This window comes from Myotis davidii, unplaced genomic scaffold (assembly GCF_000327345.1).
Source record: "Myotis davidii unplaced genomic scaffold, ASM32734v1 scaffold962, whole genome shotgun sequence".
Taxonomy (NCBI): domain Eukaryota; kingdom Metazoa; phylum Chordata; class Mammalia; order Chiroptera; family Vespertilionidae; genus Myotis; species Myotis davidii.
Window position 1 is genome coordinate 6,361,466 of NW_006295559.1, and position 26,029 is coordinate 6,387,494.

At 35.1% G+C, this 26,029-nt stretch overlaps 1 protein-coding gene across 1 annotated transcript in view; it reads left to right on the forward strand.

The window, feature by feature from the left end:
* DNAJC13 (DnaJ heat shock protein family (Hsp40) member C13) overlaps window positions 1-26,029 on the forward strand; it is a 125,359-nt gene that overhangs the window by 21,740 nt on the left and 77,590 nt on the right. Inside the window, exons 4-18 of the mRNA XM_006770201.2 lie at window positions 5,238-5,313; window positions 6,142-6,291; window positions 6,679-6,720; window positions 10,266-10,466; window positions 13,260-13,466; window positions 13,559-13,654; window positions 14,020-14,111; window positions 16,907-17,073; window positions 17,182-17,261; window positions 17,341-17,510; window positions 18,211-18,310; window positions 20,715-20,822; window positions 21,791-21,946; window positions 22,748-22,804; window positions 24,844-24,965. Coding sequence (XP_006770264.1) covers window positions 5,238-5,313; window positions 6,142-6,291; window positions 6,679-6,720; window positions 10,266-10,466; window positions 13,260-13,466; window positions 13,559-13,654; window positions 14,020-14,111; window positions 16,907-17,073; window positions 17,182-17,261; window positions 17,341-17,510; window positions 18,211-18,310; window positions 20,715-20,822; window positions 21,791-21,946; window positions 22,748-22,804; window positions 24,844-24,965 — 1,824 coding nt within the window. The remainder of the gene's footprint in view (window positions 1-5,237; window positions 5,314-6,141; window positions 6,292-6,678; window positions 6,721-10,265; window positions 10,467-13,259; window positions 13,467-13,558; window positions 13,655-14,019; window positions 14,112-16,906; window positions 17,074-17,181; window positions 17,262-17,340; window positions 17,511-18,210; window positions 18,311-20,714; window positions 20,823-21,790; window positions 21,947-22,747; window positions 22,805-24,843; window positions 24,966-26,029) is intronic.

The window sequence follows — 26,029 nt, forward strand, 5'->3', positions numbered from 1 at the left end:
TCTTTATTTCATAGTCAAAGAAAAACAAGGTAGTGGTCAACATAGGTTACAATGTTCTTGTGAGTTTCACTTGTTTTGGCAGCACTTGCTTCATCTCCCAAAGCCCATTAGCTATCCAGAAAGGAGCTAGGGCGCGGCCATAAGATCAAGCTTAATTATGCTAAGAGGGCTCTGCCCTCTAAGCTGGGACTTGTTTGATTCTGCCACAGGTCAGTCTGAGGCTTAACTCTAGGGCTGCTCCCTACAGATGCCCTCTTTGAGAAACCTTGTATTTCAGTTATCCTTAGTTTCATGTGATGGACTAAAATTCTAGTTCAAATAACTGGATTCTCAAACTTTTAATAATTAAAAAGTCTAGATTTTGTGAGAAACCTAAAGGCTACTAGAGATTTGGTGGCCAAAACTTATTTTAAAATCGTTGAAGGAACTAGGGTGTTCCACCTAGCAAAGATAATTCAAATGGAAAGTCTGATTGACAGAAAAATTAGGTATGTTCAGGTAGGCCTAACCAATGGACACAGACAACAGGGGGGGGAGGGCATGAGTGGGGAGGGGGTAATGTGGGGATAAGGACACATATGTAATAGCTTAATCAATAGAGAAATAAAAAAAATTAGGTATGTTCTATGTGAAGCTGAAAGACAGAACTTGGACAAGAGGGTGAAATTTGTGGGAAAGTGTATATTGTCTTAATTCTAAAGAACAATGGTCAATATCTGCAGTATTGGGAAATGAATGGAATTACTTTTTGGAAAGGTGAGTTGGTAGTGAACCATTAAAACTAGCCAACTTTGCCCAGAGTACTAGAAAGGTTCAAGCTACATGTTATGGGAACTAGACTAGTAACATGAAAGTTCTTTCAACTCTGATTAGATAAGGTCTGTTTTGGTTTATTTGAGGCCCATTGCATTCACTAGCCACTGAAAGAATTGTGGTTCCTACTTTTAGAAGTAATATATAAAGGTTTTATGATTTTAAGAAATTTGACAACCATTATTTTATAGGAAACATAAACTTTTTTCTGTACTTTACAAATAGGAAGTAATGTTGAATTTTCTCTAGTTTGAGAGAATTGAATAATATGAATTTCTTTGCAGAAGAGTATGATATTGTGATGGCTGCCAGTATTTTTGTAGTATCTCTGTTGATGCTATTGTACATGCCTAATTGATACAAGGTAGTTAAGAGTATTCAAGTCTAAAGTTAACTTTCAAACAATGACGGACAAGTGTCTTAGCTCTTACGGCTTTGAACTTTATTTCAGATGTCTGAATTAGTTAACTAAATAATAAATAAAATGTAAGACTAAAATGGGACTGATCTCTTGTTTACTGCTATATCATTGAACTAAAAACAGTGTTACATGCTCATTTAATACTGGGTCAATCCATGGTCATGCTACAGTAACCAAACCAACACATTTGTTTTATTTTTTAAAGTTGCCATATGAAAAAAAAAGTCATGTTATAAAAAGTTGTTACAAAGTGGAAAGCAATATTCATAAGGACTAGAGAGTTGAAAAATGATGGAACATTTTTATTTGTAGGAGTTAAAGTAACAGAAGTGTGTTTGTTTTAGTGTAAGTTGATGTTTATTCTATTAAAAAATCTGACCTGAAAAAATCTGACCATTCATGTTGATCAATGTCAACTCAATAAATTAGTTTAAAAAAGAAATCTGAACATCAGTTGTCAAATCCAAAATTGATTATTTCCCCAGACTCTCCTTCAGTGGTCTTTTCTTCATCAACTCTCTTACTATTAGCACAACTATTTTTTTTTAATTGTTCTTATCTTTGTCACCAATTATTATGGGAACAGAAAGCCCCATAGGTAAAGCAGTTGCTTCAAAGAGTTTTTAATTTATTTGAGTACAATTGGTTTCATGATTCTGAGTAACATTATATTAAATGGTAATATAAATCATATTATTTAATAAGCTATTACATTAGAATAAATCTATTGATGTGTGTAACTTTAGTTCCTGGATAAAAAGGAAACCAGTGTGGTAAGTAAAGTCAATAATGAATATTAATTTCCTAGTTGGGTGAAAAGTGTTTGCTTTCATGTTTCCTTATATATGTATATGTATGTATGTTTATATTGTTTTTATATTGTGTATGTGTATGGAATCTTCTACTGCCTCCTGCAAGCCCTTTACTAGGGATTGAGCCCACAATCCGGGTATGTGCCATGACCAAGAATCGAACCTTGACCTCCTGGGTTCATGGGTTGATGCTCAACCCCTGAGCCACAGAGGCCAGGCTTTAGCGTTCTTCTTAAGAAGGCTTTATCAGAGCTTTGAGTTTACTAGTCATGACAGATATTTGGGCCTAATGGGCACCTAACTCCAGAATCATTTTGTTGAAGATCTAGATTCAGCCGTGGGCAAACTATGGCCCGCGGGCCGAATCCGGCCCGCTTGAAATGAATAAAACTAAAAAAAAAAAAAAAGACCGTACCCGTTTATGTAATGATGTTTACTTTGAATTTATATTAGTTCACACAAACACTCCATCCATGCTTTTGTTCCGGCCCTCCGGTCCAGTTTAAGAACCCATTGTGGCCCTCCAGTCAAAAAGTTTGCCCACCCCTGGTCTAGAATGTGCTCTCACAATATGGTAGCCACTAACCACTTGTGGCTGTTTAAATTTAAGATACTTAAATTTAAAATTCAGTTGCATTAGCCACATTTCAAGTCTCAATAGCTGTATGTGGTTCATAGCTACCTTACTGGACTATAGATTTAGAACATTTCTATCATCTCCAGAAGTTCTTTTGCACAGCATTAATAATCTAGATGACAAAGTTACATAAGACACGTTAGAAGGGGCTTATTTGTGTGGAAATTAATCTATAATTGCAAAGGATCTTTTCTTATCTGAGCTCCTCTGAGACTGAATGTGACAGCATCAGTTGACACTTGGGACATTTCAGGCATTTAATTTTTATACTTTTGCTCCCAGAGTAAAATAAACATTCTGTACTTTCATTTTAAGATTATAAAAATTGGCATATTTGACGCTCAGGATGATTTTGAAAGTTGGAATTTGTGATTTTACTTTTCTACCTAACATTTTATTGTGCAATATTCTTAGGTAAATACTATTTAACATGATCTTATTTCTTTATTTTTCTTTGTTTCCATTCAGTGGTTAAGCCTCTGAAGTTTTAAGGCTTTAGCTATTTAGGTAAATCCTCATCTACTTCACCAACCCCTCAACCCTTACTCCCCCTCAGAAAGCAGCGAATGAATGTTTTTATGTTAGAAGGAAGTTCTCTCATTTTTTAGTTTCCCACTCAACTTTAGACACGTGAAGTTAGGGGGGAAAATATTTATAATATAGCACTACTTTTTGTAAGAATGTGTGGTGTGGTAAAGATTAATAGAACTATCATTTTTCTTCCAAAAGGAAATAACTTTATCATTTCTATTATATGATACCCTGATTATATTATATAATATACTGAATAGAAAAATTAAAATGTGGGAAATTTACCTTTTTCTTAAAAATATATTTTTATTGATCTTAGAGAGAGAGGGAGGGAGAGGGAGGGAGGGAGAGAGAGAGAGAAAGAAACATCAATATGAGAGAGAATAATTGATCGGTTGCCTCCTGCATGCCCTCAGCCAGGGCACTGAGGCAATGTGGGCATGTGCCTAGACTGGGAATCGAACCCGGGACCCTTTAGTCCACAGGCTGATGCTCTATCTACTGAGCCAAACCGACAAGGACTGTTTTGTTGTAGTTGTTAACCCTCACCCGAGGATATTTTTTCCACTGATTTTTAGAGAGAGTGGTAGGGAGGGGGAGAGACACAGAGAGAGAAACATCTATGGAGACACTAATTGATGTCCTCCCGCAAACACCTTGATTGGCCTGGGGTTGAGCTGAGGTACGTGCCCTTGACCAGAATGGAACCTGGAACCCTTCAGAACCGGCCGACACTCTAACCACTGAGAAAACTGGCTAGGGCAAATTTCTCTTGATTTTAATGGGAATATTCCTAGTGTGTTACCTTTGAGTCCGATAATAGCTGTTGACTTAAGGTAATGTATGTATTTTTACTGTATTAGTAGGTTAATGCAGAAAAACATGATCTCTATAGATAAAAAAAGGCATTTGCTTATATTTAACATCCAGTTTTGATCATTTAAAAATCTCTTAATATAGGTATTCCAATAAGTATGATCAACTTTATTAATATATTTTTCTAATATTGAACTCTCTTTTCCTAAAATGAATCTTTCTTGGTGATGGTATATTACTATTTTAATATACTACTTGATTTTTATTGCTAATTTGAATTTAAAAAATAGATTGGTGTGGTTTTTTTCTTTTTTTGTATTGTCTTATCACATTTTAGTGTTACTGAAAGAATTGAGAAGCTGCCCTTAGTCTGTTTTCTGGAACAATTTAAGAAGCATGGGACTTAACCTGTTCCTTTAAGATTTTATCTCCTGTGTGTCTATGATTTTAAATTCTTTCATTCTTCATTTTGTTTTTTTCTTAGACTAATGTTTTGCCTATTATTTTATTTCCAGGGAACGAATTCTTGAGTTTTAAATAAGGGTTTCCAGTTTAGTTTTATTTTTATCATTATGCATTCCTCTCCTAAAGGATTACTGATATCCAAATGGTTTTTCTACTTTAGATGTTTGTTACTTTAAGTGAAGGAAGTGAATTGAGAAGTGAAAATTGCTTGTCTGTGGTGTATGCTTCCAACTTCTATAAAATTGCAACACTTAAAAGTAATAGGTAGTTGCTTAAATAGAAATGATTAAGATTCCAGAATATGACTGTGACTGACCAGTTGCAGGTCATAGCTTTTCCTTCCTGTATATCATGGTTTTGTTAAAAGGATATTTTGTAAGAATTAGTAGTGTGCAGTGTTTTGTTTTTAATATAGTTTTTCCATTTAAATCTTTTGGCCTCATCTGGTGGTGCTTTGCTAACTTTATGTGTACTAATAATATAAGATTACTTGTATAAACTATAATTTTCTACTTAAGGATCTCACAAGTTCACAGTAAAATGAGTGGTGGTTGAGTTTTAATACCAATAACATTTTAGAATGTTTAAACATGTGAGAATATAAAACTATATTATATTTAGTCACAAGCAACCGACACATTTCTGTTTATTTATTGAAATGTTCCTTTTGTGTTGATGTCATATGTTTTCTTATAGAATGTTTATTTTAACACTAAATTTAAGTACTTGTTTTCCTTTGTAGGTATAAGCGTGTCTTTTCTGTTGGAACCCATGCGATTACTACATATAATCCCAATACTTTAGAAGTAACAAATCAGGTAATCATGTTAGAAGCTGTTAGGTGTTTGAACACCATTTGAATTTTAAAAGTCAGGGTATGATCCATAACTCCTTGGCCTGAAACAGGTTAAAACTTTAGGATAGAAATGTCAAATATGAAAGAGATTGATATGCTTATGTAATGCTCAATGCTCAGGACCAAAAATAAATTAATAAAAGGGAGGCAGAAAGAGAATGTGCTTATTTCCAGGCTCTAAATGGTATAACTTTTTGATATGTTACTATCTATAGATTGTAGCCATCTTGCTTATGTAAAATTGATACATTAGTTCTTTATATTTTTTAAGGCTGTATTGTTAGTATAATACAGGCATACATAAGTCACAAGTGCAGTCACAAGGGTAGTAGTGGTTAGAAAATACTTGTCATGGAACCAGGATTGCTGATTATAAAGTGAAAACTAATCTGAACATGGATAAATAAATATTTATATATATTCTAGCTAATTTTAATTCTAAATTAGGCATGTTTTACAGATTCCTCTTTTTGTTGTTGTTTTTAACAGATTTGCAGGTAATAAAATTTTATTCAATTTGTTTTATGTATTTATTTTAGTTGCTTTGAATTAATGCCATTAATCAATAAAATTTGGATACAGATAGGATTTTTTTATTGTCTCTGATGATTGAAAACTTTTAACGATTTTTGTTACAGAATTACTCTAAGCTATAAATTCTTCTAGACCTCTGTATTATTTTGTAAAATTTTTCTTATTTGATGATTGTCAAATTAAAGTAGGGAAAATAATTATTGAATTATTTCACTACATTATAGCACCAGTTCAAGTAATTCCTTTCTTTTGTTAGTGGCCTTATGGAGACATTTGCAGCATCAGCCCTGTTGGAAGAGGACAGGGAACAGAGTTCAACCTCACATTTCGTAAAGGCAGTGGAAAAAAGTCAGAAACTTTAAAATTTTCTACAGAGCACAGAACGGAACTTCTTACGGAAGCATTGGTAAGAACAGTTCCATGTTAATAAACTAGATTTCTCCTCTTTATAAAATGAAAGTTATGTTAAAGTAAGATATTAAATGTTCTGAGCTTCTGGTCCCACTATGCTTAATGTTCTCTTAACTGACCTTTAACATAACACTGAACCTTTCACTTTCTTCTGTCTCAGAGAGGGGAAAATCCTGTATAATTGATGATGTTTAGCCTTTTAAGTATATACAGGACAAAGCAGTTATATGTTTATTGTTTATTGTTTTTCATTAAAGTTCCACACACTTTCTATTAAATATCCTTTTTTAAATATCAAGATTACCAAGTTGGGATTTTACTTGTTCTGGATTCTTCCCAACCAATCTGTTGTTATCAACTGTGGTTATATTTTCTCTTTCAGAGATTTAGGACTGATTTTTCAGAAGGAAAAATTATAGGAAGGGTAAGTATTTAACATTTATTAATATATATTTTTATTTGTTCAAATGTTGCCCTTTATTGTAAAAATCATCCCATGATCTGTATGTTCTTTTTCTGGCAAAGCTAAAGGGAAAAAAGGAAACACAGATTTAATGTCTTCTAGTAGTACTTGTTAGAAAAATGAATGTAGTTTAACAGGAAACTCAAAAATCAGGAATTAGACTGTTTAAGCTGGTAGTTGGGAAAAATCTTTAGGTGGGAATTATGGAGCAAACAACACTGTCACCATTCAGCTAGTCTTGATTTAGTATTCGATTTAGTATTCTAAAGAGCAACAGTGAGCATCACACTGCTGACAATACCTGTTGGTACATGCAGTAGTTCTTTTGGTGTAAGAGTTTCCAATTTCAGAGTATGAAAATTGTAAGGTTTGGGTATATGAAAACTCTTACTATATGTTCTTACTCTGGATCTGGCTGCTAATGTAGTTTTCCATAGTGCATCAACACCTTTGGGGAAGTCATGCTTATTAGTTAGAATCTTCTTACTTTTTCCCAGGCCTTCTCTAGTCACATTAAGACAGCATTTAAACTAAATCCAAGACTTCTGGGGTAGGGAAATGGATGTTTATGCTCTTTTTACTCCCTTGAAATATTGAATTTTTTTTTCCATGAGAAGATATACTTTGATAACTGAGGTTAGGAGGGAGCAGAATAATGCCTACACTCATAGCACTGTTCAGAACTCTAGCTTCTGGCAAAAGACAGGAACTGAATTCTGATATGCTGGCAGTGCCATTCCCCTGTCTTTTTAAAGCCCTCATCACCTACTGTTTTAACATCCCAGAAGCCTTACTGATCACAGCTCAAGCAATTGGCTGGTTGCCTTAGAACCATTAAAATAGTTTAATGGCAATGGCAAGCTGCTTGTTTCTTGTTCCTGATGAGATGCAGATTTCTATAAAGTATAATTTGATAGTCTTTAATTATTTTATGTTAGGTGATCTTTCTTTTTCTTTTCTTTCTTTCTTTATTTTTTATTGCTTAAAGTATTACAAAGGGTATTACATATGTGTCCATTTAGGTGATCTTTCTGTAAATCTCATCTGTTTAGCATATTTACAGATTTGATTTAAGCTTCCCTTTATATCAATTAGCTTTAGCAACTTGACACTTTTTAAGATGTTGGGGTGGAAACAATATCTCTAGAAGATTGCCTGAAGAACAGTCCACTTGATTTTACATCTGGAATAAGTGGTACTTTCTCTTCCTCGCAAATGCTGTGCTGGCCAAACTACACTCTTGCATAAGATGAATTTGGCCCTCAAACCTTCAAAATTGCCCCTAGATATACCCTAAAACAGGGTTTTTCAAATCTCTCTTTTGACCTTCACAGTCCTGGGAGATAATGGTGTTTCCAATATCTCATTATGACAGTTGATTATCTGCTGGGAGGAATGGAGAATATCCTGCAGAGTGGGTTTGGGCATGTAAATAAGCATAGATGAGAAAAGCACCACCTTCTTGTGCCTTCCCTTCCATCCCACTCCTGGAGAGGTTTTGCGGGCGCTCTCCTTATGTTCAGAATCAAGACTCTAAATATATTCTTGGGTTAATGCAGGCCCTTTTGTCTTCATGCAGAATTCCTTATATGGAACTACTAGAGGCCCGGTGCACGGGATTCATGCACTGGTGGCCTGTGGGGATCAGCCCGCTGTGGGAGCACTGCTCATCCCAGTCAGCTGAGTGGCAGTGGACATGCCCTCTGAGCAGCTGCTCCCTGGTCTGGCATCTTCCGTGGAGCTTAAGCACTTGCCTTTCCAGGGGACCCAGTCGGGGCTGGGTCCAGGGATAATAGCTCTGAGAGGCGGCAGAGTAGGCCTCAGTTCCGTGGCTGCCACGAACCCGCTTCCCAGCCTCTGGGGTCAGCTCTGAGAGCCTGGCAGCGTCGCCTGCAGTCATCTGGAGGGAGATGGCAGGGAGCGAGGAGAAGGAGGAGCCTGGGGCTAGAAGACGAAGATCACAGCTTAGGTTCCTGCCCGTTGGCCGGGGTTCTAAGTGTGAACAATCGCTCATCCCGGTCAGCGGAGGGGCGCTTCTGCTGTGGTAGTACACTGATTACCAGAGGGCAGCTCCTGCGTTGAGTATCTGCCCCCTGGTGGTCAGTGTGCAGCATAACAACTGGTCAACCGGTCGTTCTGGTCATTCTGCCATTTCGTCGCTGGGCTTTTATTATATAGGATAATGTGTATAATGACGTTAACCAGTAATGCTGAGGTGACTTATATGCTATGATCCTATGAATCTCATTATGGGGTTTAGTGATGGGATGTTAGTGGAGGTGTTTATTATGTAATGCCTTACTTTCTTTTTGAACACTGACAAGATAATTTCTCTCCTATTTCAGTATTAGAAATAGTTGTACTTTTGAGCAACCAATTTATTTTTGCCTTGAGTCATGTAACTGACCATATTGATGGATAGGAAACTGTGGATTTTTTGGGTGGGCAAGGAGATATTCATTTCACATCTAACAATTTGTTATCCTTATATTCTCTTCCTGATTTTAAATAATTCTCTTCCTGTATTTTAAATAATTTTTTATGTATCATAAATTTTGATTAGCAGCCTCAACTAAACATTTTTTTTTCTTTTTAATAATTTAAACTGGGTAGTAAGTGGATGTTGACCATTTTGATAATTTCTAATACTAGGTACTTCAACTTACGAAAGAATGTTATAGTCTAAATGGAATTATACTTGCTAATGAGATCAAACTTCTAAAGATAACTTCCCATTGGTGTGATTAGAAAAGCTTAAGGTCAGACTAATGCTCCAGCTTTTTTTGTGCATGTAGAAAGAAAATCTGTATTAATAGACTGAACTAGCTCAGGATGTTTAAATTGAATACAGTCCCTTTCCCGAAATGTGACTTAGCTCTTTTCCATATACGAACTTAAATAAAAGAAGCTCTTTTCCATATAGTAACTTAAATAAAAGAATCCAACAACAGAAGTTGAAATTTTTCCTTCCTTTGTTTACTTTTTACAGATTTGCATAAGAGTGACTTACTAGTAAAATTGTTTTACAAAATATTATAACCCAAAACTTTGTTAATTTAATAAGGACATATTTTCTTACAGTAGAGTGAACATTCCTTTTTTAAAAAATAATTTTTTATGGATTTCAGAGAGGAAGGGAGAGGTAAAGAGAGATAGAAACATCAGTGATGAGAGAGAACATCTCCTGCACATCCCTACTAGGAATCGAGCCCACATCTGGGGCCTGTGCCCTTGACCAGAATTGAACCTGGGTCCCTTCAGTCTGTAGGCTGATGCTCTATCCATTGAGCCATACCAGCTAGGGCTAGAGTGAACATTCTTAATGAAGTAAACACAAACTTCCAAATAGCTAAAATTAATGTTGATAACAATTTGGGTAGTAGCTCTAAATATTTATAGTATTGTTTAGATTTCTGGTGGTTTCAGCTGTGACTGGTACATTAAATGTAACCTTATTTTATGTTTAGTGTATACATGAACTTAAAATTAATATTATTTTTCTCTAGAGATATAACTGTTATAAGCATCATTGGAGTGATACAAGAAAACCTGTCATTTTGGAAGTAACTCCTGGAGGCATTGACCAGATCAATCCTGCAACTAACCGAGTTCTCTGTTCCTATGACTACAGAAATATTGAAGGCTTTGTGGATCTCTCTGACTGTCAAGGAGGGTTCTGTATAATTTATGGAGGATTTGGTAGATTGGTAAGTTGTCTTTTAAAAAGTCATTTAAAAAGGGATATGAACATTTGAAGGAAAACAGGGTTTTTCCACTTTATTTTGAAATTTCATTTGAGTCCTTTGCTATTAAATATGGTATTAAGAGTTCAGGCTTTGATACCAAAGAGCTTGAATCTTAATAAATTTGCAGCTCTCCAAAACGAGAATAATATATATGACATTGTTTTTTGTTTTGTTTGTTTTGTTAATCCTCACCCGAGGATATTTTTTCATTGATTTTTCGAGAGAGTAAAAGGGAGAGGGAGAGCCAGAGAGAAACATCAATGTGAGAGAGACATATCGATTAGTTGCTTCCTGCACACACCCTGACCAGGGCCAGGGAGCCTGCAACCACGGTATGTGCCCTTGACTGGAATCGAACCTAGGAACCTTCAGTCTGAAGGCTGACGCTCTAGCCACTGAGCCATACCAGCTAGGGCTGTTTTTTTTTTTTGATGTTGAAGTTGAAGTGAGATAATTTATGTAAGATACTTATTAGCACAGTGTATAGCTTCATATTCAATAAATGGTAGGTTAAAATTATTATTATTAATTAGTATTAACGTCTTACCAGCAAGTGTCTATTCTTTGAAAAGTAATTTAAAATCTCTTGTTTTTATAGTCTTTTTTCCTTTGCACAGCTGTTTGTAATCTGAAATCTGGATAGTCATTGAAACTTCAGATTTGGAATTTTTGCATATTTTTATCTTATAATTATGAATTATATATGAATTGTGGGAGACAGCAGGAGCAATTTAAGATGCTGAGATCCTGTTTATCAGTATTAGAAGCTGAACTGTAGATGATGACCATCTTTTTTTAAAATAAGAAACATCCTGCCTTCCTCATTGATACCCCACATCTCAAAGATGAGCAGTAGAGAATGTCCACATGAAGAGGCTCATTTGAACTTACTCTCAAGCATCCTTTCTTTTGAGAATTTTAATTTCTGGAGCTACATGGCCTGAGAACAGTACTCCAAGATGTAATGTTCTTTTTCTTTTTCTATTGAATTTATCGGGTGACACTGGTTAATAAAATTATACTGATTTCAGGCGCACAATCTACACTACATCATCTATACACTGTATTGTGTTTACCACCCCAAGTCAAGTCTCTGCCCATCACCATTAATCCCTCCAATACCTTTCTCAATCTCTCCCCTCCCAAGATTTAGTGCTCTGCACCTAAATTGTCTTTACCTGGCTAGCAGAGCCCAGGGCAATCTTGGAACTTTTAAATACATAAGCGGCTAGGGTAGCAAAAGGGTAGTAAAAAGAATGAAGGAGAGAGGCAAACAATTTGATTGCCAAATATGTTAGCTCTTCAGAGCTATAGCCTTTTTCCATCCTATATTTCACTCTTTATTCAGGTGATGATTACTATCCTAGTGTCCCTAGTCCAGGAATGTACATATTGTTACCTCTGAATCCAGACCCAAAAGATGAAATCAGTTCCCTCCCCCACCTTAAAGCAGGCTAAAGTCTGATTTGGTAGTGCTGTCACAAGGCTTGTCTCTTCTTAGGGCAGTGGAAGTTTATAATGATTAACCCCTTGGTGGAAAACATACCTAATTATAGACTATGGCCTTGCAGACCTTAACAGGATAACCTTTTCAACCAAGCTTTACAAATGCATACAATAAACATCAAGGATGAGAATTATATAATACTCCTCAGTTGCCAACATTTTTTATTGCCTAGTGGCATCAAGCAGTTTTAATTTTAATCATCCACTTTCTTTTTTTATTTAATATATTTTTATTGATTTCAGAGAGGAAAGGAGAGGGACAGAGATAGAAACATCAGTGATGTGAGAGAATCATTGATCGGCTGCCTCCTGCATGTCCCCTACTGGAGATCAAGCCCGAGACCGAGGCATGTGCCTGATCAGGAATCAAACCGTGACCTTCTGGTTCATAGGTTGACACTCAACCACTGAGCCACACTGACCGGGCTAATTAATCATCCCACTTTTTAAGCATACTCTGCCTTTTAAAAGACTAGCTAAAATGAGTCAGTTCACTACAGTTAAAAGAGTATGACGGATACATTCAACAAATCTTTATCTGGTACCTTCTATATCCATAGTGACTGTGATAAGGTGTTGGGAATAAAATCTTTTTTAAAAACAATCTGATCCCGTGTTTCTCTGCAATAGAGCTATTGGCATTCAGACTTACCTGCAACAAGTCCCATTTTCTTGAGTGGGTCTCTACACCCTTTTCAGGGCATTTAACATTTCTAGCCTCCAGGCACCAAATGCAAGTAGCAATACCTTATTCTTGACCTTTGTAAATACACTCCTAGAGGTTGGTTTGTAATATATATAGGTCAATGACTTGTAAACATTTAAATGTTCTTTAAGGTAATCTTTCAAGAAAGCCCACTATATGAAAATATTAAATCAGAACTACCTTAGTTGAAACTGAAATCCTGCCCATATAGTACCCACCAACCCCACTGGATTTAGCTGGGGTCCCTGGAGACCCTTTTGAAAGCCCCAGAGTGCTGTTGTCCACATGGTGATGAAAATCACACTCCGAATAGTTATAATTTCCATGCATTGAGTTATTTGTAAGACTATATACCAAACTTTGTGGTTTTAATTTAGTAATAATGTTTCATCCACAACACATTGCTTATTTACTTCTGATAAGATGTTCTTCCTTTTTTCCCTTTAGAATTGCCACTTCAGTCTCTTTCCTATGAGTTGATTCAATATGATTATATTTTAGTTATTGCAACCCTGACTTTTTAAATTTCAAAATTTGTGCAGCATTTATTTGCATCAGAGCAAAGAGAAGAAATTATCAAGAGTGCAATAGATCATGCTGGCAATTACATAGGTATTTCATTGCGGATCAGAAAAGAACCTTTAGAATTTGAGCAATATTTGAATCTGCGCTTTGGAAAATACAGCACTGATGAAGCCATCACATCTTTAGCAGAGTTTGTAGTCCAAAAAATATCACCTAGACATTTGGTAAGACCTGTGTGTTGAAAGCAAAAATTTGTTCATCTGATTTTAATATTTTTCTTCAATAACTTTTTACTGTCTCTCAATTTTGTTTGAAGGAACCTATAAAAAGACTGCTGGCGCTCACAGAAACATGTTTAGTGGAACGTGACCCAGCAACTTATAATATTGCAACATTGAAGCCTTTAGGAGAAGTAAGTTTCATCAATATTAGCTTAAATGACATTTCTTCCCATTGATAAATTAGAGTAAGTTTCTATTTTAATATTCTTTCCATGCTTAAAGAATGGGAAACAGGAATAATCTGTATTTAATTCTTTACATTATTTAGAACAACAAATATTTCAAAATTTATTTTCAAAGTAGTGAATTTTAATTAAATTATTTATTTGATAATTGTATGAAAATTTGATATTTAAGCAAGCAGCTCTTAAATTCTGATATTGTAAACAAGCCACATTTTAAAATAGTGATTTTTGTAAAAAGGATGTGTGGTTTTATAACAAAATATCAGAAAATTAAACATCTCCTTTTGAATTTTTTTGTTTGTTTTCATTAGGTATTTGCATTGGTTTGTGACTCAGAAAATCCACAGCTCTTTACCATTGAATTTATAAAAGGGCAGATACGGAAATATTCTTCAACAGAGAGGTATTTTTAAAAAAATTCATCAAGCTTTTGAGATTCTAGTATGTGCAATGCAAAATGCTTCATCAAAGAGGAAAAACAAAGATTTGTATCCAGAACTTCCATGCAATTTAGAAAATGATAACATTATTTTGTTGTATATTTAAAATGACCATTTAGTTTGCAAATTTCTAAAGTGAATAAAAATGGTGACTTGATTTTAAATGAAATGATGAAAATAAAGTGTATTTCTGAAATTTAAGCTTTTAAAGTATATTTTAAAAAATTGTACCTGCCACTAATGGTTTGAATCACACCAGCAAGTTACTTTAACATGAATACTGTACTTGAAATGAGATTTTTATAAGTTAGCATTGTTAGGCTAGTTACTAATTTTTCATTGGAATAGGCCGACATATTACTGTGACTTATCTGTTGACATTAAAACTTGTGAGATGCTATAGCTCATAAACTCCTGTGAGAGAGGGAGACACACACACACACACACATCAATTGGTAAGGCAAACACATTAATCACGCTGTGCTACTGTGAATGACTGGATCTCCCTTTCTATATTAAGCCACTGTCATGGGATTGGCAGTGTTTACCTTCGAGGCCAGCCGTGGGCAAACTACGGCCCGCGGGCCTCACACAAACACTCCATCCATGCTTTTGTTCCGGCCCTCCGGTCCAGTTTAAGAACTCATGTGGCCCTCGAGTCAAAAAGTTTGCCCACCCCTGTTCTAGGCAGTTCTTTCATGCTGTTGTAAACAGATTCAGACTAAAGCTGTTGTTGAAAGTTAGTTAAAACAGTTCTGGTGTATTTTTCCACTGTTTATAATACAGCCTTATTATTTTCATTTCCTGTAGTATGACCAGTTTCTTTCCTTAAAAAGCTTTTGATCTAAAGTCTACAATAATGGTATCTTAAGCAAAAGGTTGTATTTTTTCCTGTCCTAAATTCAAGGAAGAGAATTGCAGAAAAAGAAAAAAGTGCAGATGTTCTAATCAGAGGAAGGATCTCAACACTTAGTTTGTCATGTAGCTTTATGTACATTATGTTGTTTAATTTTGATAGTAGCCCTAGGAAGAAGGTGCCAGTGTTCCCAGTAAAGCTTACCTGCAACAAGTAAAGCAGTTTCTTTGTGACTTTGGAGTAGGAAAAGATTTCTTAGCTATAATATTGAAAGCACAATTCATAAAAGAAAAATGTGGATTAATTAGACTTTGTCAGAATTTAAAACTTTGCCCAATAAGAAAAGGAAGAGTCAAGCCACAGACCAGAAGGAAATATTTGGATTTTCTTTTTTATCTTTAATTTCTTTATTGGTTAAGGTATTACAAATGTGTCCTTATCCCCCCATTAACTCCCAGCCTCCCCCCGCCCCCCACTCATGCTCTCATCTCCCAGTTGTCTGTGTCCATTGGCTTGGCTTATATGTATGCATACAAGTCCTTTGGTTGATCTCTTCCCCTTACCCCCACCCTCCCCTACTTCCCCTCCTGGGATTGGCAGTCTGATTGCTGTTTCTGTGTCTCTGGGACTTGCATCCAGAATATATAAAAAACTCTCCTAAGTCAATATTACATAAAGAAAAAAAACAATAAATGGGCAAAAGATTCAGATAGACACCTCATCAGAGAAGATATGTGAATGATAAATAAACACATGAAAAGATTGAGTTATTAGGGAAAAAAATTAAAATCACTACACACCCACTAAAATGGGTAACATCAAGACGACCAGCAGTGCCAATTGTTGGCAAAGTTGTGGAGAAACTGGAATTTGTAAACATTGCTGGTGAAATGTAAAAATTAAACCTGCTTTGAAAAATAGTTAGGCAGTTTTATAAAAGATTAAACATATATTTATTATGTGACCTAGCAATTTCAATCCTAAGTATCTACCCAAGAAAAATGAAGCCCTGGCTAGTGTGGCTCAGTTGGTTGGGCATTGTCCCATGCACCTAGAGGTTGCTGGTTCAGTTGCCAGTCAGGGCACATGCCCAGGTTGCAGGCTTGATCCCCAGTAGGGGGCATGCAGGAGACAGCCTTTGGTGTTGCCATTGTTCGAGATTTTGGCCATTCTGATAGGTGTGTAGTAGTATCTCACCTGTTGAATTTTCATTTTTCTTATATGATGTAGAGCTTCTTTTCATGTACTTATTTGTCATCTGTACATTTTTAGTGATGTCTGTTAAAACGTTGGATCATTTTTTAATTGGATTGTTTTTCTTACTGTTGAGTTTTAAGTTTCTTGTATATTTTGGGTGATCGTCGTTTACCATATATGTCTTTTGTAAACATCTCCCAGCCTGCAGCTTCTCTTTTCATCCCTTAACAAAGTTTCTTGAAAAATCAAAGCCATAGAGATAGAAAGCAGAGAGTAGTTCCCTGGGCTAGGGAGTTTTTTGCAAATGGGCACAAGGAAACTTTTTGGAGTGACAGAAGTGTACCAAAACGGGATGGTGGTGATGATTGAACAGCTGTGTAAGTTTACTAAAAATGATCAACGTGAGCATTTTAATTGGGTGAATTTTGTGATTTGGAAGTTATACCTCAGTAAAATTGTTAAAAATAATAAGACCCAGAAAAATGGTAAAGCTACAACAGTGCTTAAGTAACTTGTACAAGGTATATGACAGCAAAGTGAAGAGGCTAGTATTGGAACTCCAAACTCTCTCCTAAAGCCCCTGTATTTCTCCTTGTATCCAGTGTCCCCCGAGCAACTTACCTGCTGACGGGTCTATGTTCCTTCTGAATCAGAATTCCCCTTAATTACCAATTGTAAAACCTTTTTATTTTTAACCTTGCTTAGAGACTCCTTATTAGCAAGTTTGCTGGATGGAGTGAGAGCCTCTGGTAATAGAGATGTTTGTGTGAAAATGACACCAACCCAGAAAGGTCAGCGATGGGGGTTACTAAGCATGCCCGTCGATGAGGAAGTAGAGAGCCTTCATCTCAGATTCCTAGCTACACCTCCAAGTAAGTATTGATTTAAAAGTAATTGCATTTCCATCCATGTATTTAATAGTCATTTAAGAATCAGGAATGCAAAACTAAGTCTTTTTGAACCTTTTTATCTCCTGACAGATGGCAACTTTGCAGATGCTGTATTCAGGTTCAATGCTAATATTTCATATAGCGGTGTTCTTCATGCAGTAACGCAGGATGTAAGATAAATTGTATCCTAAGTTATTCATTGTAACTTTTAGTGTGGAAACTTTGTTGAAATAATCTTTCCTCACCTAGGGTCTCTTCTCAGAAAACAAAGAAAAGCTGATCAATAATGCCATAACAGCATTATTGTCCCAAGAGGGAGATGTTGTTGCTTCCAATGCAGAACTGGAGAGTCAGTTCCAGGCTGTGAGGAGGCTCGTGGCTTCCAAAGCTGGTTTTCTAGCCTTTACTCAGCTTCCAAAGTAAGTTGTCTTCTGAAACAAAACTTCTTTTAGAGAATTTTAACAATTCAAAATAACATAATCAACAGTTCACCTCTTTATAGCTGATTAAACCAGATGTGATAATTTTTATTCATGAGAACTCAAAAGGAAGGTGAATGGAACTGAACCAGTAATATTATTTACTCTTGTTGCAGTGAATTTGGGAAATTACATGCCCTTTTGATTTAATTAACCTCAAAAACATCTTCCCCCCCAAAGAAAAAAATTAAGAAAACTGATATATTCCATGGGTGGGACTTAAAATGTCATTGCTGTAGTACTGTAGTGGAAACTTAATGACTTATTATTTTAGACTACAGGCCCAGTGCATGGATTTGTGCACTGGTGGGGTTCCTTGGCCTGGCCTGTGGGGATAGGCTGAAACCAGCTCTCTGACATCCCCCAAAGGGTCCAGGATTGTGAGAGGGCGGTTCTCTGGTGATGCACTTCCCAGAATCGGGCTCGTCACCTTAGAACTGCAGCTGCTAAGTCACCACAGCTTGGTAGCTACTGCATTGAGCGTCTGCCCCCTGCTGGTCAGTGTGCGTCATAGCTACCAGTCAGATGGTCAAATGGTTGGCTAGTTGCTTAGGCTTTTATATATATAGATTTTAATAGTAAAATAATAGAATAATGCTCTGGTATTGCTATTATATGCTTGTGGGGTTTTTTGTTCAAGGTTTCGGGAACGTCTGGGAGTGAAGGTAGTAAAAGCACTCAAGAGGAGCCACAATGGAGTGATTCATGCAGCTGTTGACATGCTCTGTGCCCTCATGTGTGTAAGTAGTGCTTTTTATAGGAAACTGGTTTTTCTTAAGTTCACTGATGGTTTCAATTTCCACAAACCCTGATTTTAATTTTACCAATGAAATTCAGTGTTTCTATATTTCTTAAATTGCTCTTATAGCCATTTATTTATGCAAATAAACATTTGTTTAGCACATCCTATAAACTAGACATTGTGCTAGAAATGCAAAGAAGTTTAAAACAGAGTCCTTTTCACCCTAGCCAGTTTGCTCAGTGGATAGAACGTCGGCCTGCAGACTGAAGGGTTCCGGTTCGATTCCGGCCAAGGGCTCATGCCCGGGTTGTGGGCTCGATCCCCAGGAGGGAATGTGCAGGAGGCAGCTGATCAATGATTCTCTCTCATCATTGATGTTTCTGTCTCTCCCTTTCCCTTCCTCTCTGAAATCAATAAATAAATATATATTTTTTTACAAAAAGGAGTCCCTTTCTTCCTTGAAATTGCTGACAGTCTAGTAAGGAAGGGATATGTGTACCATATAAAGCAGGTAGGGGCCATGGAATCAATAGAAAGCAACACTTAAATTTAGTTCTGTGGTGAGGAGAAGGTAAAAGATTCTAGACCAATCTTTCTGGAATACTTGACACTTGATCAGAATGTTGAAGGACAGGGAGGAATTTTTCCAGCTATGAGAAAGCTTTCCTGTGAAAGGGATTAGCATATACAAAGGCATGTTTGAGAAGCACCAAATATTTGAATATGGCTGGATCATAAGGTATGTATTGGCAATGCATGGGATTAAGAGTTACAGCTAAAGATGTATGTGGAAATTCATAAAAAAAAACCTTTTGTATCAAAGTAGCTGGATTGTATCCTTTAGTAAGGAACGACTGAAAGAGTTTTCAACAGGGAAGCAGTAATCTGTCAGGTTTGAATTTTAAAAAGCTCTCAGGTGGCATGTGGAGAGTAGATTATAAGTAAACTCAGGCCCTAGCCAGTTTGGTTCAGTGGATAGAGCGTCGGCCTGCGGACTGAGGGATCCCAGGTTCTATTCCAGTCAAGTGCATGTGTCTTGGTTGCGGGCACATCCCCAGTAGAGGGTGTGCAGGAGGTAGCTGATTGATGTTTCTCTCTCATCGATGTTTCTAACTCTCTATCCCTCTCCCTTCCTCTCTGTAAAGAATCAATAAAATACATTTTTTAAAAAAAGTAAACTCAGAGGCAGGAAAACCAGGTGACCATATAGGGATGCCAAGGTAGGATAGGGGCTAAAGAAGACAGGTTTGAGAGCTAAAGACCTAACGTGGTGACAGCTTGTATGGGGGAGAAGCAGTTCTGTATAACTGTGGAATTTTTGATTTACCTAATTTTATATGTAATATATGATACTTTATTTCTTATATAAAGTGTTTTAGGCAAGTTTAGTGGTATTGAGTAATAATCACGTGTATGTACCTTGTATTTATTCCCAAAATTTAATTTTATTTACTATAAATAATTTCATTAAGAGAATTAGTGGGGTAACTAGAACATAAAATACAATAGTAGGAAACAAACACATTGGCCCTCATTGCAGTTTAGGTTTGGGCTAGGCATTTTACATGAATTATCTCATTTAACTAATAATAGTTTTCTGAAACAAGTACTACTATTATCCCCACTTTACAGCTGAGGACATTGAAACAGAGTTAAAGTAATGTAACCTTGCCCAAGGTAAACTATAGTCAGTAGCAGAATAAGGATTTTATCTCCTCACTAGCATTCTGGGATCTTTTTCCTCTCATCCCAACAGTCAAAAGAAAATCACCTTGAGACAAATGAGTATTTTTTGTGACTTTTAGTACTTTCTTTTCAATGCTAAGTTTTATTTCAAATTTAACCCCTTCCCCAACAATTTTTTTGTTAAAAACGTTTCTTTTTCAGACTAATTTTTTTATTTTGGTTCTATATAGTATTTTTGATGCTGGTTATGAAAACAGTTTGTAATTATTTTTTCTTCCCATTTTTGTGGTTAAGAATAGTATTTCCTCAGAAAGTTTCTAGATGAAATTATTTAGAATGGTACGTATGTAGCTGGTTTTTGAAGGTAAAGTTTTAGACGAGTATACTCGTCGACGACTGAAAAAAGAACATTTTGTGAAAATGTGTATACACGTTTCTGCCGGGGAAGGGGTTAAATTATAAAATTGGGGGAGTGGGAATGGGTGTTACTTGCCTTGTGAAAAAGTTCTGGGGCTTCTGAGGGAGTACCTTGTGTAGTACTCTCCACAGTAACTTGATGGGCATATTATAGTCTCATCAGATCCAAGGAAATCATCACTTTTTCTCCTTGTTTTATCAATTCTTTCTTTGTTTAATGAATACTCTTTATTAATGACTTGTGTGTGATGCCAGCAGCATGGAAGTGCTCATAAATTACCACTGTTTTTAATCAATAGCCCATGCATGATGACTATGACTTAAGACAAGAACAACTCAACAAAGCTTCCCTTCTCTCTTCAAAGAAGTTTCTGGAAAACTTACTGGAGAAATTTAATTCCCATGTGGTAAGTTATAATTAAATTTATCTTAATGAGAGAAATGAGAGATACCATATGTTATTGAAAAGTATTGTAGAATTACAACATGGACAGTTTTTGTAAATTTTTATTTTTGTTTGTATTATAACCCCCAACTTTGGTTAGTATTTGGTCACAGTTCAGGTTGGTCAGCAATAATACAATACTATTTTAGGGCTTATATCCATTCGTCTAGAAGGGATGGTTGCAAAGCTTTTAGATATTTACAATGATATTCCAGAATTTTTTTCTTTTTTTTGGTGTATGTGTTTTTCTTTAAAATATTATAATATAAACTGTTCTAAAAAAAAAAATAAGCTTGATCATTGTTCCTCAGTCACTGGTTAGCAGTTTTGGAAATGGGCAATCTATTAACATCTTAGAAGGAACATAAACAAATTGCCAGAGTTTTGTAAGAGTTGTCAGAGATTGTTTTTAAAGTAAGTGTGTGTGTGTGTGTGTGTGTGTGTGTGTTTGTGTGTAATTCAGAGAGGAAGGGAGAGGAGGGAGGGGGGTTGAAACATCAATGATAACAGAGAATCATGGATAGGCCACCTCTTGTACACCCCCTCCGGGGATCAAGCCTCTAGCCTGGGCATGTGCCCTGACTGGAAATAGAATCGTAACCCCCTGGTTCATAGGTTGACACTCAACCACTGAGCCACACTGGCTGGGCAGAGATTGCTTTTAATACAAATTCACAATAACTTTACTTATACATGTTTGAGGAGTCTTCATTATTCTCTTGGAATTTTACTGAAGTTTATTTCCTTTTGAGATATGGTAAGCAATAGATTTGCTACATTAGTAAAACAAGTACTACTTAAAACTTTGAACCGCTTGTTGAGAAATTAAATGTTTACTTCTGACGTATAGAATAACAGTAAGAAACATAACTGCTAAGTTTTGAATAAAGTTATCTGTCATAGTCAAAGCAATATGTTACTTTGTTTCAGGATCATGGGACTGGTGCCCTAGTTATTAGTTCACTCTTGGACTTCCTTACTTTTGCCCTCTGTGCTCCATATAGTGAGACAACTGAAGGGCAGCAGTTTGATATGCTCTTAGAAATGGTAGCATCTAATGGAAGAACCCTCTTTAAACTCTTTCAGGTGAGAGCTGATACTTTTCTTATCAGATACAACTAATTTTAAGAGAACCCCATTTTGGGGTCAGTTTGTTTTTAAAATAATACATGTGTGTTTCTATAGTAATATCAATAAATAAATATAGCTTATTACATTATCATGTTAGGACATGATTCCACTGATTTCTTGGTATTTTATGTAGAGCTCTGTTGATGGCTTTTGATCACTACTTGCCCATCTTTTGCATATCAGAAGTGGTGAAAGACTTATTTTTTTCTATGGTAGGCCCAAAGTTCTCTTTTCTTTACAAATTCTCAAATAATAACATGACTATTAGCAGGGCTGTTCATAAACAATTGAAAGTATTTATTACTTCATATGCTACTGTAGTATTTTTATATATGTATATGTGTATAAGTTTGTGATAATTTTTCTAATTATATTAATATCAATCTCTATTTTAGTATTATTACTTGACATTTATCATTCAAATAAGTATAATACATACTGTTATTCAAATAAGTGTCAACTATTTCCTATGAATGTAAACTCAATGTTTTTAGTATCTGTAAGGGTCTATATTGTAAGAATACCTTTACTAATTTTATGGCTTATATCTTTATAAAATTATGTATCTCCTTTAAGAGCAAAAACTAAATACAGGGGTGGGCAAAAGTAGGTTTAGAGTTGTGACTGTGAAAGTTAATTATTTTATTTATTATTGTATTATTTATTTGTATTACAACTGTAAACCTACTTTTCCCACTCCTGTGTGTTGGAATAAAAATATTTCATTCTGTGATGTTTCTTTCCCCTGTTACAAAGCATCCTTCCATGGCAATTATAAAGGGAGCTGGATTGGTTATGAAGGCAATAATAGAGGTAAGAGAATAGTTTTGAAATTTTCAACTTACTTGAATGTTGAATCACTATTTTAATTGAAGATGACAAAATTACCTTTAAACCTTGTGGAAACATGCATTTTTCTGCGTAAGGAAAATAATTTTAAATCTCTATTCAGAAATTAGTTTAAAACAGTTGCAGGAACAATTCCCAATAATAAACTAAAAGTTTCAAATTCTTCAGTGGGTTTAGAACAAATAAAGCTTTCTTTAAAAAATATATGTATTTCTGTTCTACATTATTTTATTTTTAAAGAATTAAAAATTCAAATTCCTCCCCCTTTTTTGAGAGTTGGTGGTGATGGTTTTGAAATCTTTACGTGTACTGAGCTTATATAGAAATCTATTAATGGGGTTAGCTTATAGCAGAATTGCATCAAATAAGAATGGTAACAAAAGTTAGTTCCTCATGCTAAAGAGCATTTGTAATTAACCTCTAAGAGACATGACATTGTCAGACACAGGATATTATTTCTCCAGTGCAGTCACTTTAACCTTCTATGATCTTTAGAAATTAAGATCATAGCTATGAATGTCTGCTTGCATACTGATGTTTACAGTGACATCAATCTAAATCTATTCTTTTGTTGAGCTGTAGTAATTTGGATAAGTGTAAGGGTGTTTTGCCCCTTTTATAAAAAAACTCATGGATTATATCTCATAAATATAACATGTAGCTAAATAATAAGCACAGAACTAACATACTCAAGTAGCTGTTAAAAATTAAAGATATTAAACTGGTGGAAAATTGATGTTTATTTGCATTTTTATTGTTAATATTCATCTACTGGCTAATTTTCCCTCTCTAGCTAATTGGTCCTATGCTCTTTTAGCTTCCAACGTAAGTAGCCCAGGACAGTTAGGATCAAGAGACTAAATGGAAGTATATTCCTGACACTACTCCACCACTATATTGACATTCATACAGAAATATTTGTTGAGTGCCGGGTATAATCGAAATGTCTACTTTGGCTTCAGTACAAGCCACACGTGTCAGAGTCATAGCTAGTGACAGAGCTGATGTCTGTTTATTTACACTGAAATCTTGGCAAGTATGTTAAAATATTTTTTTCCTGACTACAAAAGCAGTATATGATCTTCGAAGAAACATTAGGATGTTCAGAAAAAATACAAGGAACAAAAATAAATCACCTGTATTTTTAGCATCCAGAGATAACTACTATTAGCATTTTGGTAAATTTCCTCTAAGACTCTATACTGTTCTAAATGATGTATGTATATAAATATATATATATATGTATGTGTGTATGTATGTGTGTGTGTGTATATATATATATATTTATATATATGAATGATGCATATATTTGCAAATATGCTACATGGTTATTTTCCAAATGATATATGTATATAGTCGTGCTGCATGTATATTTATATACATACCACATATTCAGTTGTACTACGTACTTGTACCTTTTTAAGTAACATTGTGAGCATTTTTACTTTTCGACAGATTGCCTTCAATATAAAACTGCTTGCTTAACTTATAATTCTATGATTACCTTTGATTAGTAGTCCTTTCTGTCTTGTTGCCAAAGTGAGTCCATATAAGTAAAGCAAAATCAGAATAAAAAGAATTGCACCTGTATCACATAATTCTTTAAAAAAAAGAAAGAAATGTATTTACAATGAAAATGACTATGTTGTTAATAACAAAAACAAGCCAGGCTTGCAGATGCCTTTCATAGAAATTGCTAGTTATCTCTTCCCTTTGTTGGCTGTTATATACTGAGGGAATGAACCTAATTTTAATATTAAATTAAGTAAAGCATAATTTATAAGATAAATTTGTCTAGAAACATTTAAACCTCATTCCAAAGGCAACTGATATTTTTAAAATTACTTGTACTACTCATCTGTGTTATTTTTGGATAATTGAAGTTGCATTTTTTATTTTTGTATACTGATTATTTGATCTAGAAATAAAGAATTAGTTTTATAAAATTAGGATAGCTTTCTTCAGATTGATGCTTTAGGGATCATTTTACCCTTTCTCCAAAGGAAGGTGACAAAGAAATTGCTACAAAAATGCAAGAGCTTGCCCTCAGTGAAGGTGCCTTACCTCGACACTTGCATACTGCGATGTTTACAATAAGCTCAGATCAAAGGATGCTTACAAATAGGTAGGTTAAATTTAATTTGCTGTAAATTAACTTGCTGTTTAGAGAGTGGATTCAGATATATTTCATAAAACAAACTGAGTGTTTGGATTACGCAAATGTTTTTCTTTTGATTCACCTTGTTCTCCTTTTCCTTTCCTTATAGAAGAATTGTACCCAAATGATCATTGTTTCTGGCCCTGATAACGTGGGAGGAAATAATGAAATGTATTTGCTTTCCCCCCCACTATCGTATATTATCAGGCTTTACACCCATAATCCAGGACTAGAACATTGGAAAGAAATTAGAACCACATGCCCAGGCTTTTTCTTCTTGTATTTGTATCTGGCTACCCTGCATGCAGGTGATCCTGTATAAAAACCTCACATAATCAATTTTTAAATATCTTTGGTCAGTTAAGAATTAAAAAAAATCTTAATATCTAACCAGCCTAACATAGCGAAATCCTAAATCTCTTGTAAAAATTTTCCCTTTGGCAAATCATCATTTTCATAAGTATTCAAATATAAAGAAACATAAATATTTGTTTACTCCATGCTATATAAATTCCAACCCTTTAAAACTTAATGGGTTCCCAACATGTGACACTTTCAGATATAAATATTTTAATCATGTTCTTTTTTACTTTTTACATAATAAATTGCTGACTTATGTTTACTTTATACTATATATTTCCTTTGTCACCCATGTCCAATTATTTAATGCCTTAGTATGCTGCCTTGCCAATAGTCTCCTGCTTTTATACTATTATGAGAAGCTGTCTGCATCCCTCACTTGTATATGTTAGCCACAAAAGTAGTCTTCTGTGTTGCCTGAGAGGACAAAGAGATATAAAAGGAAGGTCTTTCCTTGGTATATTGCCTTTGTTAGCATTGCTAGACACCATCTTTCATTACAGTAGACTATTCGATGTCTTATTTCATTAAACACTCATGTTAGATGTTTGCTTGTTGTGTTCCTCTTTATTATAGTTAATCAGTTACATTTATTTCCTACTGTGAGTAATCACGGTATTGAAGAGCTATCAAATTATTATAAAAATAGCACTTTTCATTTTGCATTGCTT